This window comes from Chlamydotis macqueenii, chromosome 12, assembly GCF_036417535.1.
Source record: "Chlamydotis macqueenii isolate bChlMac1 chromosome 12, bChlMac1.mat, whole genome shotgun sequence".
NCBI lineage: Eukaryota > Metazoa > Chordata > Aves > Otidiformes > Otididae > Chlamydotis > Chlamydotis macqueenii.
The window spans coordinates 16,661,754-16,677,397 of NC_141567.1; the positions used below are offsets into that span (position 1 = coordinate 16,661,754).

The following is a 15,644-nucleotide window of genomic DNA, read 5'->3' on the forward strand; positions in this document are numbered from 1 at the left end:
AAACTCTGCTCTGTGGCCTGGGAGGGGCTGAAAAATTGCTTTATTTATCCCTCTCACCCAAGGCTTGTGATTTTTTCTTTCTGTTCCTTATCTCATTTTTCTTAGCAGTTCTTCCTCAGTCATTCCCCTTCCATCCCAACAATCCCAACACTAGTACACCATCGCCTTGTTTTCAGTGCCTCCCTCCATTCTATGCCTTTCTTGCCTTTTCAGGGCTTAAACTCCTCGGGGCAAGGAGGGTCTTGTTGTGTCTCTGCAGAGCACTTGGCACAGGGAGGAGGGAGGGAGGCCTCCTGATTGGTAGGCATCAAGTATGAACTTGATCATTTAATGTCTGTTATCACTACTAAGTCGTGGAAACTTGCATTTAGCACCTACTTACTGTGAGGATTCCTGTTCTGAGGTATAGTAACTCACATTGATTAGGCAAGCAAAAGAAAAAAGGCAAGAAAAAGTGGAATAAGCGGAGGAAAAAGAATGGTGAAAGTGAACCTACTGTAAAATTTAAGCAACAGGGCAAAGCTGTGCTTTAGTCACTTGAGCATGGAAGGCTGGTCTCTGGGAATCCACACCCAGCTCTTACGCAGACTCGGTCTTTTTGGAAGGTATTAGAGCCCCTGAGTCCCAGAAAGGGAAGCTCCTTGCCATTTCTACAGCCTTTGGTACAAGTAGTCCTTTGCAAACCTGTGTGCCACAGTTCAGCAAAAGCAGTAAGGTTTGGTGTTGCCCAATACAAGTGACTTGGACAAGGATAGTTCCTCAAACTTCCTTCCTTGCATTAATTGTTACGGTCCAAAACCTTAATCCTTAAAATTTTAGATGGTATCTCAGTTGTAAAGGAATCTGGATGACTTTTTTCTGCCCTGTGGGTGTAGCAGTATGTAACTACGTGCTTCCCTATACACACTGATTAAACTGAAAGTTTCTTCACGAAAGCTGTGCCTCACAGCTGAACTGCTCTGCAGAGGACCTCTGCCTGAAAGTCTGCCTGAATGCAGTGCTTGTTGCTGTAGCCTCTAATTTCATGTTCTATTGAGAAACCTACTTGAGTTTCCCTGTGCCTGTCTCTCCCGCAGGTACATGAAGTACCTCTATGCCTACGAATGCGAGAAGAAATCCCTCAGTTCTCCTGCTGAGCTCCAGGCTGCAATCGACGGCAACAGGCGGGAAGGCAGGCGGCCCAGCTACAGCTCCTCTTTGTTCAGCTACTCACCCACCACCACGGGGCCTCCTTCCCTCCTGTCTCCCCCAAAGATCCGCTTTCCCATCATCGGCGTCGCGCCAGGCAGTGGGACCAGCAATCCTCGGGTGTCTCCAGCAGCAGCTGTCAGAAAAGGTCAGCTACTGCTACTCCCAGCAAAGAGGATGGCTGGGTTAAGAGGTGCAGGCACCAAAACACAGTCATTTTCCATTTTGTCCACCCAGACTACTTTGGACTTGAGAGCAGTGGGACTTGGGTGGCTCAGGGTTTGCAGAATATTCTGCCTGCAATTTAAACCTTTGCGTGCTCTTTAGGAAGGGCTGTGGGAGGGACTAAGCGACTCTTTCCTTTTCTAGGTGACGGTATGCCCTTGACTGTGTCTATGCCAAATCGTATTGCTGTGCCAGTGACCTTGGCTAGCCAGCAGGCAACTGTGGCAGCAAGAACAGCCACCCTGGAGCAGCTGAGGGAGAGACTGGAGTCGGGAGAGCCTCCGGAGAAGAAGGTCTCGCGGATGACAGAGGAGGAGCAGCGACTTGTCCAGCAGGCTCTTCAGCGCAACCTGTTCAGCATGGCACGGCAGATCCCCATGAAGATCAAAATCAATGGCAAGGGTAAGCAGCACCTCTGGATACACAAAAGGTCTTTACAGACTGCAGCAGGGAGGGAACTGCTCCTAATCTAGGATGTCAAACACTTCTTTACACGCAGGCTTGATTATCTCTCTGGGTACCAGGCAGAGATAACTGTCAAGAAGCTGGTAAAACAGAGCACAATAGCTGCAAAGCTAAACTGGAGCAATATTTTGTTAGGTTTTACTTACTGCTGCTGGTTTTACTCTATTCTTGTTGATGCATAATCCAGCATTATCTGAATCCAGCCTGGATTCAGAAGTACCCTAGCTGTGTTCAGAAAGCTCTATCTAAGCTGATAAAACCCACTTGACTCATACAACAAGACCCTTACTCTGAGCTGATGACCTCCTGTGTTGATCAGTGGTACATCTCCACAGAACTTGCACTGTGGGGAATTACCAGTTTCAGTTGATGCTATCTCAGTTGTCCTTGCTCCTTCCTTCATGGGAAGCACACAGAGTGGCTTGAAATTGTTTTGGGCCACATATCTGAGCCCCTTGTGTTTAATACCTGTGTACGGTTCAGAACCCAGAGCATGGTTTAGCCTAGCCAAAGGCAGCCCTGTGATTCTGCAGTCAGTAAGATGACTTTTGGAGGGGAAGGCCATCGTGCCAGATGCTCAGCTTTCCCCTGCCCTGCTCTCATCTGAGCCTCATGCCAGCACTGCGCTGCAGGGAATGATTTTTCTGTCCTTTCCTGGTCAGGAACCCTTTAATTGATCGTGGAGGTAACGGCTTTTTCCATATGGGCAGCAGACTGCAGGAGAGACATGCCCAGCTTTTAGGAATCCTTTGTCAGGTGTGATGAGGAGGCCACAAAGCTCTGTGTATCTGCAGGGGACCTTACGCATCCCAGGGCTTTTAGCGAGTCAGGTGATTTCTTCCAACATCTGCTGCAACCCTATGCACAGCCTCCAGGCAAAGAACTCCTGGCAAGGCTGGGTTAGAAGGTCACATATAAGCAGCATTCATGGGCTGGGAAATGCACTCCTGAAATGCTTTGTAAAAGGGGAGTCACCCTGAAAAGGGCACGTTGTCAGGATCAATACTGTTATATAGTGGCTTCAAAAGCTGATTAAGTGCCGTGGCTCCCTTACCTGTCCTGGGGGCTGCACTTCCCTGGCCAGCAGAGCCTCAGAAAATTTCAGTCCCAACAGCTGCTTCCTCTAAACCTTTTGATCCATTAAAATTAAAGGTCTCAGACCCCCTATTAATTGTGTATTTGGATGTAGGCACAAGGCCAGGCAAGTTTGGCACGGCTTAGAAGAAAGGAAAGAGTTGTTCTTGAGGGCTTTGCTAGCAGTGCTGGTAAATGCTTTGTTGAGACATTTTGCCAGAAATATGTATGGCAGAGGGTCAAAGCAGGTTCCTCTTTGAAGCAGTAGCAGCTTGCTGCGGAGTTAAATGGGATTAGTTCCTGACAGGTGCACATCCACCTAAATTTCATATTTGCATAAAAACAAAAACAGTGAATAAAAGGGAATACAAATTTTATCAAGTAATGTTCATTCCGTTTCATCTCACTTTATTTTTTTTTTCTCTCCACCCTGAACTTCCTAAATCAAAATGCTAGGAACAATTTTAGTCTCTACAATTAGTAACAGGCTGAGAGCTGAGGCCTCGATACTATTCCCGCCTTTGTTAGGTGACTGGACAAGTCTGTCCTGTCTTTCATGGCCTAATTTTCCTAATTGCAAAATACAAATAATATTGTGCTTTGCAAAGTGCTTTTCGGAGTTGCTTTTGAAAAGGACCACATGAGCTTATTGTAGCTTGATAGCAACTTTAAGGTTAAATGTTAACAATGTCCGTAGCACTCTTTACGGGAACAGTGGGTTTGCTGTCCCAGCAGACTTGAAATGAGCTAAAAACCATGCATTTTTCATGAAATGTCAGAGCCTGAGCAGACTGTCTGCGTAATCTCTCTCTGTTTTAATAGCACAGTGCCCCAAAACCAACATTGGGTGGGCTGGTAACCATGATACGGCTGTGCAAACTGCAAGCGCGCGTTCATGAGAGCAGAGAAGCAGGCCTGCAGCCCAGGCTCGCGGTTAGGGCTTTCTTAGGTTAGGGATTTGGAAGGGTCTCGAAGAGTATGATATTCAGCTCCCCTTAAACATCAGTGCAAATTGAACCCCTGCTCTGCGTTGACACTTCCAGAGCTGCCTATCATGGCTTAGAAGGGACTCTCCAGGCTGAGGACACAAAAAAAACCCACCAAAAAACCCCAGATTTCACATGCGCTGTAGGGGCAGCCAAGCATAGCGTTCCTGGGTTGGAGTCCCTGGCACTGTGTCCCCTCCCTCCAGCGGCTGCTGGAGCTGTTGCAGTCTGAGCCCTGCGCCACCTCCCGCAGAAACTGCCACCCCCTCAGCGAAGGGGGAGAGGACTGTGCTTGCGCTCCCAGTCTGCTGCAAACACAGCCACAATCCAGATGATTTAAATATGGTCTTGTGTCGTGTGCTGGCAGCTTTTCTTCAGAGGGGATGTTAATTTGGCTCTCCGGTGTGCGAGCTGGGGAGAAACTCACAAATGCCAGTGAGCCCCCAGCCTGTCCTGAGTTCACACCGAACCATTTAAACACCTTTGTAGACCTATCTTACAATAGGACTGGAAGTGGACGTTGTGTGGGGATTTCCTCACCAAAGAGGTGACAAAAGGAGGGCTGTGTGCACCTTTGATCATCTCTGGGTAGTGCAGGGAACAGGATCGTTACCCTCTAACTCTGCATCTCTTCTTTCTTGAAAGAAGATAAACCAGACTCGGCGGCAGCAGCAGCACTGAATTTGTCACCAAACGGCATTGGGAGTATTAACATGTCGGTGGAGATTAACGGCACAATTTATGCTGGTGAGAAAGAACCGCTCCCGGGGATGGGTAGAGAGCGAGACTGGTGGTGCAGAGCAGGACGTGAGAGGGCGGTGTGCTCCCAGGCGTTGCTCTTTGCCAAAGCAGCAACCTGTCTGGCTTAGAAGGCTCAGTAGGAGATTATTCCTGTTCTCTTTTTTTTTTTTTTTTTTTATTTTGGTCCTAGGCAGTCAAGATGAATGTACTTTCCTTTTGGTGGGTGGTGGTGGTTGTTAGTATTTTTAAAATCTGAGGGAAGAGACTCCTATAGAACTGTTAATAGGAAGGAGAATTATCCCTCCTCTGCTGAGGAGTGGCTTTACTCAGCTTTTTCTCACGCATCTCTGGGAAGCATGAATCGCTGTTGTTGCCTGTACTCTGCTGAAGCCATTCCCCTTCTGTAGGCACGCATGTGCTCCCTTGGACAAAGCCCAGGTGGTAGGCCCAGCACTGCAGTGCAGTGAAAGGTGCTTCTCTCCTCCAAAGGTGTTGAAGCCATTTGGGATCTTTGTCCTCTGTAAGCACAACATCCCTGTGACAGAGGCTGCCAGAACGAGTCCTGGGGGATCCCTTCTTAGATCCTGGTCATCACTGACCTTCTGATCAGGATGAGGTCTTTGGGGTTAGATGGACTGCCCCTTGCTCTGTACCCTATCCTTCTCAGCCGTGCTACCCCACAGTCCCAGTAACCCTTCTCTTCCCTTCTCTCCACCTTGCAGGAGTGCTCTTTGCCCAGAAGCCAGTCGTCCATCTCATTGCAGGCTCCAGCACCCAAAGTTCCTGCAGCAGCAGCAGCAGCTCCCACTGCTCTCCCAGCCCTACCTCATCCCGGGGAACCCCCAGCGCAGAGCCCTCCACTAGCTGGTCTCTCTGATGGACGGCCAAGCCTGCTGTCTCTCACACTGGCCTCCGGCAGCTCTTCCTTTCTGCTCTTGGCAGGGAGCGAGCCGGGAAGAAGTGGCACAGATTACCTCATCTCAAGGAACCTGCTTTTGTGGTTGGCCAACAGCAAGATGATGATGATGCTGAAACCTTTCCACGCCAGCGAGTTTTTCTTCATCGTCTGTTTGTCCAGCCTTTTTCTTTGTTCTCCCCTTTCTTCCTCCCTTTTGCTTTTTGTTTTCTTCCTCCTCCTCCTCCCAGGGTTTGCTGTGTTCCTGTTGGGGGGTGGGACATGGAGCGGGGTGGGGGGGGCACACCTGGCGTTTTTCAATCAGGGATCGTCTCTAGGAGCTGCAAGTTGAGAGATGGCTGAGACGTCACCAAGGCAGGTGGAAAGAGCTGGAGTTGGGGCAGGGAAAGGGGGTTCTTCTCAAACCAGTAGCCACAAGGACTCTTCCCACAAAGCAACTCTGTGTGTTGACAATCCTAAGAGCCGGCAGGGTGCCTTGCCCCTGTCCTCCCCTGGCTTGTGCTGCAGAAAGCCGTGTGGCTGCAGAGCAGGCGAGCTTCCTCGCTTTTCTTCAGGCTCTGTTGTGGTCCAGTGTTGGTATGTCCTCCCCTAGAACACGTGCTCTTGACTTGTGAGCATCCTTTCCCCTTTCCGAGGTCTTGGCAAGAGAGGAAGGACTTTCTCACTGCTACGTTTGACCCATTAAAAACCTGTTAATCAGCTCCTTTGTTCTCCTGGCTGGTGCTGGCCTTTCCTTTACTGTTGCCTTCTTCAGACTTTCAGCCCTGTCAGCCCAGTTTTAAATGCCCTCGACCTTGTCTCTCTCCCCTTGAGGAACTCATCCCACTGACATTTACCCTGACAGCCTGAACTTCTTGTGGCTTGGTGTTCTGATCCTCGGCCCCCTTGACGCAAAAGGGCTGTCACTTAGCTTGATCTGGGCTTCCTGGAGTGACTTCCTTCTCGTAAGGTGTCTTTCAGTAGCCCCTGGAAGCTCTCCACATCCGGGCGCTGAGAAAATAGAAGGTGCTATTTGAAATCTTAACTCAGTGGGGCTGTGGGGGGTGTGTGTGTGTGTGTAGATGCTGTGGTTAACGTTACACACGCGTCTTCTCATTGGTCTCTGAACAAACCTGCAGAAGCCCAGTCCCCTTCAAATTGTATGGTAGCAAAAAGAAAGCAGCTCTCAGTTGAGTAAGACCTTTTGCTTCAGAGAAAAGGAGATCAAGCCCTTCCATGCCCTTCCCCTCAGACCTCCAGTTGAAAGCAAGCGAAGGCTGGCCCTGGCTCTCCCATCTCTGGAGCCAACCAAGCTGGCTTAGTGACTCCACGAACTCAGCTCCTGCTCAGGTGGCCTCATTCTTTCTTCTGGCCTTTCCCACATGTGCTTTCCCCAGCCTGGAGATCAGGTGCAAGCACCATCCATCCTGCCCTGGTGACGTCCTTCCCATCCTCCGGGCCCAAGTCAGGTTTTTTTGAGCAGATGAAATACCTCAGATATGTACTTGTTGTTGGGTTTTTTGTTTGTTTTGGGTTGGTTTTTTTAACCTCTTCAGGAAGTATTGGCATATCTTATTGCTTGTTTTTATAAGTGGTTTTGCTGACATTGTGTTTTGGGTTTTTTAAGTTTTGATTGTATCACCAAAGACAGAAAGAAAAGCTGAGCAAAGCAGTGGCTTCCCCATACTTTAGGGCCAGCAGGAGACAAGCTGAACAGCATTGTCCCAGGACATGTGCATGACTCAGGAGGACAGGTAGAGGTAGGAAAAGATGGCAAGAGTGACTGCTGACTTAGAAGATCTGTCCTTCATGTGGGACATGAGGGTGTCTCCAAAGTCATTATTTTTGCAAGCTCCAGGATCTGTGCTTACATCAAAGCTGCTTAATGCAGCTGGGAGATGACAGCACTGCTTACACTACAGATGGGCCAGGCTTCTTGCAGGAAGGTGGTTTCTGGCACCTGAAAACACAGCTTGGTCTTGTGGTGCTGCACCCAGCTGTGCTGGGACTTTTTCAGACACAGCTATTTCTGTCTACACTACAAGACGAAGCCACGTTGCGTAGGCTGTGTGAGCGGCACCAAAATAAGAAGTTATTCTGTTTTTTTACCTCTGTGTAACAACCACCTGAGATTCAGCCTACTAAAAAGCAGTTTCCTGGAGTATGGTGAGTGAGTTGCCATACCAGTATGAGAAGAGAACGTCACCTTTTATCTGCTCCCGCAAGTGAGCAGGGCTGTTGGGAGCATTTAGCTCTGTGCAGGACGGGAGGCTCGAGGCGCTGTTGCTGTTGCAGGCTGTGCCTGCCTGCACTGCTGAGCCCAAGCTCAGCCTTAGAAGCCTGTCTCTTCACAAGCCTGGGGGAGATGCCCTCCTGTAATACCTCCGGTGAGCTGTGGTACATCCCTGTGCTCCCTGGATGTCCTGCTCCCTGAAGCTGTTTGCTTTATACTACTGAAAAGAGTGTGGCTTTAAAAAACACCAGGCCAGATACCGCCACAGGAAAAGCCCCATCAGCAGCCTGAGGACTGGGCTTCAAAATGTACATAAAAAATGAAATGAATAATCCTTCCTTTAAAGTCAAATGTCAGGTTCTCCTTTTTAATCCCACAGCACTTCTCAGCTGTGCTGCTGCTCTGTCCCTGAGAGCCGAGCGCTGCTGCCAAGGCTTGCGTGAACCCCAGGCGAGACCTCCTGGTTGCAAGAGGCTCCGTGCTCCCTAGGTGTGTTTACACACTGTGGCTTGAGTTATTCCACTGCCTGACATCACCAGGAGTTGGTGGGAGGAAGAGGGGAAAGTGAGTGAGAATGCACATGGCCTGAGATAGCTGCTGCTCCAGGATGTTCCGTCTCCGGCTGCTCTTCGCTGGAGTGGCGGCTGCCCGCCGGGGCGCGGGGAAGCCGAGCTGCTCTGTGGCTGCAGGGCGTTTGGCGGATCCCACGGGCCTCCACCGCATTTCATCCTCACAGGCTCAGAGAGGATTTTCCAGACTCTGAGGCTCATTCAGATTGGGTTTTTTCCCTTTTTTTGTTTTCTTTTGCTTGTTTTGTTTGGTTTGTTGGGGTTTTTTTTTTGGTTTTTTTTTTTTGTTTTCCTTTGGCGGGTGGGTTTGGGGGCTGTTTCCTATGAGTGGGACTGGGGAACTTTTTGCTTTTCCTTATGCTTTCTTCTCTGGTCCTGGGGAGCAGAGGTTAGTAATGGGTGGTTTTGCTTATGTATCACATGCTAACATTGTGTTTTCTTGCACAGAAAGGCACTCGAATCACTGAACTGCTAAACAGCTTTGACACTACTAGAGTATTAATGTTTATAAGCTTTACACAACTAGACTGGAACTAGACAGGGACTAACAGATTGTTTTGTATCCAATTCAGGGAAAGAATCAAGTCGGGATGCGTAACAGATACCTCAGTTAAAAATAAGCTGCAACAATAAACTGGTCCTTTCGCAGTACGTGATGGCAAGGACCAGCCTTTCAGACTGTGAAGAGTAACCCTTTCCCTAAGCCTGGCTTTGATACTGGCAGTTGGCTTAATGCACGTTTCGCTGAGCTCCAGATCTCCTACTGAGCTGCCAGGCTTTGGGGACAGGGTTATGGAAACCAGCAGCAGAGATGGGGCGGAGGAGCCGGGAGCCGGGGAAGGCTGGGCAAGGGTGGTGGGTTCCTCCCTCTCCCCGGCTCCGCTTCATTTCACTCGACCGTGTTCGATTGTATAGTACTCAGGGGTTTTGATACTGCGGGTAGGACTGTTCTTCGCGTGAAGTGCTCCGCTTTGCAGTGTGGCTAATTCTCTTTCAACTCCAGACCAGCGAAGGTTTTGCAGTGAGCAGCCGAAAAAAAAAAAATTTAAAAAGCCCCCAGCTTGCTTCCGTGCAGCCTTGATGCTCCTGTTTCAGGGGGACGCTTGTCAACTGGGTTCGATGCCCAGCTGGGGAAAAAAAAAAACCAAAACCAAACCTGCTTTTCCTCTTCCGGTTGATCCCAGTTTATGCTGGGAAGGCACAAAGATTGCAAGCTGGGAAAGGGGGAAGAGGTGAGGGGGGAGGCTGCGCGCCTGCTCGGCTCCCAAAGTGAAATGTGAACGTGTCACACCAAGTCCTTTTGGCCACTGCATTGTGTGCGTGTGCTCCAAATGGATTCAGATCAGATGTTTTCAACAAACAGCTGCAGCAGCCTTGCTACTAGTTTTCTTACCTATTTAAAAAAAAAAATTAAAAATAAATAAGTAAAAAAAAAAGAAATGTGATAGCCTAGGCGGTGGATAAATACCTCAATGTCTCCTTCCAACAAGTGTCTGTATATGTTGTTGTTGGGTTTTTCTATCTTACACGTTATCTGAATGTTTATATTCCAATAAACTTCTACCTCTTCACATGGTGACCCTGCAAGCCTGATTTGTAGCTGCGCTGTTTCGCTAAATGGCCAGTCAAGGATTTCTGGGCCCCTCCATCACAGGGAAAGTACTCCCAGAGCCTGGGTCAGCCTAGATGGGGGCTTTATGCTCCCAGTTTGTACCTTACTGGGGAGCGCTGGGCTGTAAACCCAGTCTGGTGTGATGCAGTTTTGCCCTCTGTGGGCAGAATGGTCGTTAAACAGGTGAGTTACACTGCATCTCCCTTCCCACGCTGCAGCTGTACCTGCTCCGTGTTCCTACTTGTTCTGTGAAGGCCAGGCAGGGGCTGCCCTCCCAGATCCCTCTGGTGCCAATGCCTCCTCTGCACAAAAAGGACATTTAATGCTCCCCGGCAGTTTTGCTATTTACACAGCACCTGATGTTGTTTTTCCAGTCATTGAACCAGTCCGGCAGTTGGAGAGGAACTGGTTTCCAGCCCTTTTCATACCAGCGTTTCTGAGGTCCCAGTGTCTGCGTTTGTTTAGGCTGGCGGCCCGTCCAAGGATGCTGGGATGGAGCCTGGTGTGCGTCTGTGAGCTTCCCCATCCCCACACCCTCCCCTCCTGCCCACACTGCCTGCGGGCCCCTCCAGCAGCAGCTGGCTGTGTTGGGGATGGGTGAAACACCCGTCCCAGGGTGATGGCTGTGCCAGGGCTGCCTGTGCTCAGGTCCACCCTGGGTTTCCTCACTGTGCCCCGTGGCCGGGATGCTAGAAAACAGCAAGTTGTGAGTGCTCTGCGCATCCCCGCTGCCTCTCTGCAGAGGACAGACAAGCCTCTTGCTTCCAGACGGGTGTAGAGGAGCTTCCTGCTGCCCTAAAGCTGACGTGAAAATGGAGACGCAGAGAACCTGCTTTTTCTTCCTCTTTCCAAGCCAAACGAGTCTCTGAGCTCAGGCCACAGGTCCTGCCCGCTTTATGCCCTCGCTGCAGGCAGGGGATGGGGCTGCTGCCTGTCACCAGGGCTGCAAAATTCAGCTGCCTGCTGGTGTCTTAGCTGATTTCACCCCACGCTGTGCAAGAAGAGACCTGCCCGTGTTTTACAGCCCCCCCGAGGATCCCGGTTACCGGAGCGCTGGCAGAGCTGCCGGCCTCACTTGGGCTCCGGTCCCAGCCTATCCGGGCAGCTGGCAGGTGAAGGCAGAGCCTTTCCCCCCCGCGTTTCCTCTCCTGCCCACCGGTGGGTTTGGCTTTTCCCAGCTCTGACTTCGAAGCTGAGACGCTCAGCCCTCACCGCTCACCTTAAAAGCCGGATGTGGGAAGCAGGTAAGGTGGGTTCCGGCAATGGAGGGGAGCAAGCACCCGTGGTGTGTGCTGCCCTGGGGTTTATCCATCGGCAGCCTTAAAATCAGAGGTGGGATGGTGCCGGGCTGGAAGGGGGTGTCCCCCTGGCTCCAGGGGTGCTCAGAGACCAGGTCCCAGGTGAAGGAGGGCTCCGTGGTGGCCACCCCAATCCCACTGGCGAGGTCTGGGACATCCCCACAGCCCTGTTACCTCCTTGGTGCAGCAGGTCTCTGCCCAGCATCCTCCAGCCCAGCTGCCCCAGCACCCAAAACCAGGCACCCAAAGGGCTCCAATGCACCTTCCCCACCTCCTCCCCAGCCCCACAGACTAGTGTGGGTCTGTAACATCCAGGGTGGGCGTGCTCTAGCCCTCCCAACTCGCTTTCCCAGAGCTGGACAGCCGCGGGCACTGGCAGCCGTTGTTTGGGCTGGAATATAATCCTCCAGGCAAGTCCACATCCCAACCCCCTTCCCTCCAGCCCTCCCCAAAATGCCACCATTCACTGCCCATCCCAGCCGCGACCTGGCTTCCCTAACAAGTAACAAAGGGGTAAAGAGAGCCCAGCGCAGATTAAAGTATCTGGGTAGGAAAGCCCAGCCCCACAGCCTGAGACGCTGCTTGCTTTTCCCTGGCAAACGTTAGGATCCCCTTATCACTCCTGGCTCAGGCTCTGGCAGAGCTTTGTCCAAACCTTGTTCTCCACAACCCCTTACTGCAGGGCTGCAGGCAAAGCCAGCGCCGGGCACAGAGAGGCTTTGCACTGGCACAGCAACATTTGCATTGGCGCTTGTTGCCCACCTCCAAAACCCAAGTTTCCTCAGAAACTTCAGCCCTCATGTCCAGGAGTTTGGTTCCCTGGTCCTTAAATGACCAAGGTGCAGAAATGCCACCCTGCTCAGCTGCTGGGCAGCCCAAAACCCCATGGGTATCCCTGCCAGGAGGGACGGAGCCCAGATTATCTCCCACGGGACGCCGCTCCTCTGGGCACTGTTCAGGGAGGAGCCAGGCTTGGGTATATAACAACTCAGGGACTGCTGCTGCTTTGAATCCAGCTCAGACATCCCCAAATCACCCCATTGCAGGTGCCCCTGCTCCCCTCCAGCAGCACCGGTGCCTCCCCGTGTGCTTTGCGCCCCGGCCAAGCAAGCAGCTAATCGTGGGTCGTGCCCAACCTGCGTCAGCCTGGCAGCAGAGCTGATAAAAGCCGCTTTTTCCACAGCCTTTATCACCCCCGGGGCGAGGCCAGGTTTGTTTTAGCCTCACCGGAGCCAGCCCGATGTCAGGCTGCCTGCGCGCCCAGCTGCCGAGCACAGCCCTGGCCCTCCTGGCTCCTCTCGCACCTTCTGCCTTTGGGATGCTCCAGTTCAATCCCAGCTTGCAAAGGTGGGGAGGTGGCTCACAGGCATGGCAGGAGAGGTGGGCACCCAGGTCTTGCTCTTCTCCCTTGCTCCGTCACCCGTGGTGAGCCACGGCGGTGCAGCCCCAGCGAGATCGGCCGTGCTGACAGTGCCCATCTCTCTCTCCAGTGCATCTGCAGGTCTTCCTGGGCGTGGGGCTGGCCCTGCTCTGCCTCAGCATCCTCCTGGGCTGCACCATGTGCTGGCAGCTCTGCCGGCGCCCGGGGCCCCGCCTTGGCTGGAAGTGGGTGACGGTGGAGCTGGGACCCGCTCTGCCCACCGGGACGGTGCCAGTTCCTGTCCAGCGGCCCTATGAGGAGGTGGCAGGAGAGGTGCTGGGTGCCTGGGTGGAGGAGGGTCCCCCAGCATCACCAGCATCCCGTGGGGGCTTGCTCCACGACAGAGCCTCCTTGCCCAGCCTCCCCTTTCCTCCGAAGCCGGTGGGAGCACGTACCACCTCCGGAGCCAACCTCCTCCGCAAGGAGGAAGGCCTGCTGGTCCACCCCATCCTAGGACCCCTCAGCCCACTGCCCTCCGGCACCAGCCCCAAGCAGCGTCCCCGGCTCCACTGCCACTTGTTCTACTCACCAGCCGAGGCCACGCTCACTGTGACAGTCCTCAGCATCACCCACCTGCCCAGAGGCGGCCGTGGCTCCTACGTCAAGGTGTACCTGCTGCCGCGGCTCCCAGCATCCCGGCGCGTGGCACTGCAGCGTGGCAGCCTCCACCCTGCCCGCCGGGAGCCGTGCCGGTTTGGCCGGTACAGCCTGGAGGAGCTGAGGAACTTCACCCTGCGCTTCGCTGTCTACACCAGGTTTCACAGCTTCAAGGACTCCTTCATGGGAGAGGTCCTCTTCCCCTGTGCTCAGGCCACCTGGGACACCTGGGCATCTTGTAGCTACAGCTGGGAGCTGTCGAGCACCAAAACCAAGCTCAGAAAGGTCAGGAAGGCAGTGGGCTCGAGTGGGAGGGGTTGTCCTGATGTTTTGGCCGTCTACTTGGTCTCAGAGCCCTAAAACTCCACGGCGAGAACCAGAGCCTCCTCCAAGAATCGTCTGGTGGGAGGCAGTGGGACGGACTGAAGGTGCTGAGGCAGCAGCCCCTCATTGCCACGTGTCCTCCTGGTGCAGGTTCATGAGCTGCCCACAATTAATATCCATGAACCCTAATGACTGGCAGCATCTCTGCTTGGGGGCTTCGCTGAAGATGGGGGAGCTGGGGGTGGAAGGGTTAAAGGCAGAGCTGGCACCATCCTTATGGTGATGGTAAGCACCAAATTCACCTTCTTGACTCCTTTTTGCCCATTCTGGACCCGCCCATAGCACAAGTGGGAGACAAGCACCCCTGAGCTGGAGAGGCTGGATGAGATCAGAGAAGGTTTCACAGCATCTCCTGCTCTCTCATCTCATTGCAGTGTCTCAGTGCCCACGACACGAGCCACAGCGTCCTCTCCTCCCCACCCAAATCCCTCGGCCATCTCTTCCTTCTTCTCCAATACCAAGCTCTGGCCGGCCGCATCAAGGTGCTGGTCCGCAAGGCAGAGCACCTGGGCCGGCTCTCGCGCATGCCGGGCACGCCAGGTAGGGCACCGGGCACGGACGGGGCGGGGCAAGGAGATGCCCAGGTGGGCACAGGGAACGACTTCCCCTCCTTTGCTTGGCAGACAGTCTTATTTCCTCTTGCACTTCTCTTTTCTAAGCAAAACGAGTGCAGGGAGCACAGCTAGGATCTAGGTATCTCCAATATGGCCCAAAAATGCTTTAAAAATAGGTATTTATGGTAAAAAAAAACAGCATGTGGCTTTCTGTCCTGTTGGCTGTCGTCATCTCTGGCACCTCAGCCCATGCAAAGCCTGGGAGGCGGGCAGGGATGGGAGCCAATGACTTTGGAGGTCTTTGTTCCCAACTAGGGAGGGATGGGTGCAACCAAGACGGACAGCATGTCTCCGTCCTCTCCCCATAGCTCCGCAGAGCTCCATGGAGGTCTTGTAGCTCCCCAGGCCCCCCTGTTTGGCTGTCCATGCTGTGCAGGAACCTGGCTCTCGAACCTCCAGCCTCCCTCCCTGGTGTGTGTCCAGAGCAGGTCCCTCTCACCAAGACTCTGTCTCCATTTCCAGGCCACTACGTCATCATCCACCTTCACCACAATGGCCACGTCATCGACACCAAGGAGACCAAGTCCATCACTGGCTACAACCCCGTCTGGAACACACCCTTCCTCTTCAACCTCCCTGCCGGGGACATCCAGCAGCAGGACTTGTTCTTGGAGTTCACTGTCATGCAGGTGAGCAGGATGAAGATGACCATGGCCAAGAAGGTGGCTTGGATAGCCCATGCTCCAGAGCCTCTCCTGTAACCAGAGGTCTCAGCCCCTACTTGCAGGAGGGGTAGAGGTGAGCCTGGAGGAGGTACTTGCTACCCACAGGATGCTGCTGGGGTGGGATTGCTCTTCTGGGAGCAACGGGTCTTTCTAGCTCTGCTTGAAGGCCATCAACCATGTCCCACACTGCTTCTGCCCCTCTCCACCACAGGCTCGCATCTACACCCGCAGCTCCCCGCTGGGCCAGGTGCAGGTGGGTCCCCGCGCCCCCGGGGCTGGGCTGCTGCACTGGAGGGAGATGTGCAGCCAGGGCCCTCTGGAGTCAGCGCGGTGGCACCGGATCCAGCCCGACGCCCTCGGACCCTGATCTTGCCCGCAGCCCATGGGCAGGGCTTGCCTGGGACTCCGGCACCTGCGGGAGCAAGTGAAGAGGGACCTCCAAACCTTGGAGACTGAAGGTCCCAGCCTGCGTATCATCACGGGCTCCATCTCCAGGGTCACAACCCCCTTCTGAAAAGCTCCACGGGGGAACGAGCCCATCTAAGATGGCTTCAGCCCTCAGGAGAGGAGAAGAGGAAGAAGAGGAGCCTTTCTCTGCTATGTCCACTGGACGCCTGCTCGGTGCCTGCACCCAGAGCAAGCCCCAAGCACCTGAACCCTTGGCTGTGGTAGGAGATG

The 15,644-nt window shown here is 53.2% G+C and overlaps 1 protein-coding gene across 4 annotated transcripts in view; it reads left to right on the forward strand.

Moving 5' to 3' along the window:
* The window catches only part of ARID3B (AT-rich interaction domain 3B), a 36,405-nt gene extending 26,458 nt beyond the window's left edge, over nt 1-9,947 (forward strand). For 3 of the 4 annotated variants that reach the window (XM_086757261.1, XM_086757263.1, XM_086757262.1), the window contains 4 exons: nt 1,077-1,336; nt 1,558-1,815; nt 4,584-4,685; nt 5,402-9,947. In XM_086757261.1, the coding sequence (XP_086613387.1) occupies nt 1,077-1,336; nt 1,558-1,815; nt 4,584-4,685; nt 5,402-5,556 (775 nt within the window). In that variant the 3' untranslated portion in view covers nt 5,557-9,947. The remainder of the gene's footprint in view (nt 1-1,076; nt 1,337-1,557; nt 1,816-4,583; nt 4,686-5,401) is intronic. The other variant, XM_086757265.1, reaches the window with a different exon arrangement.
* The last annotated feature ends 5,697 nt before the right edge of the window (nt 9,948-15,644 follow it).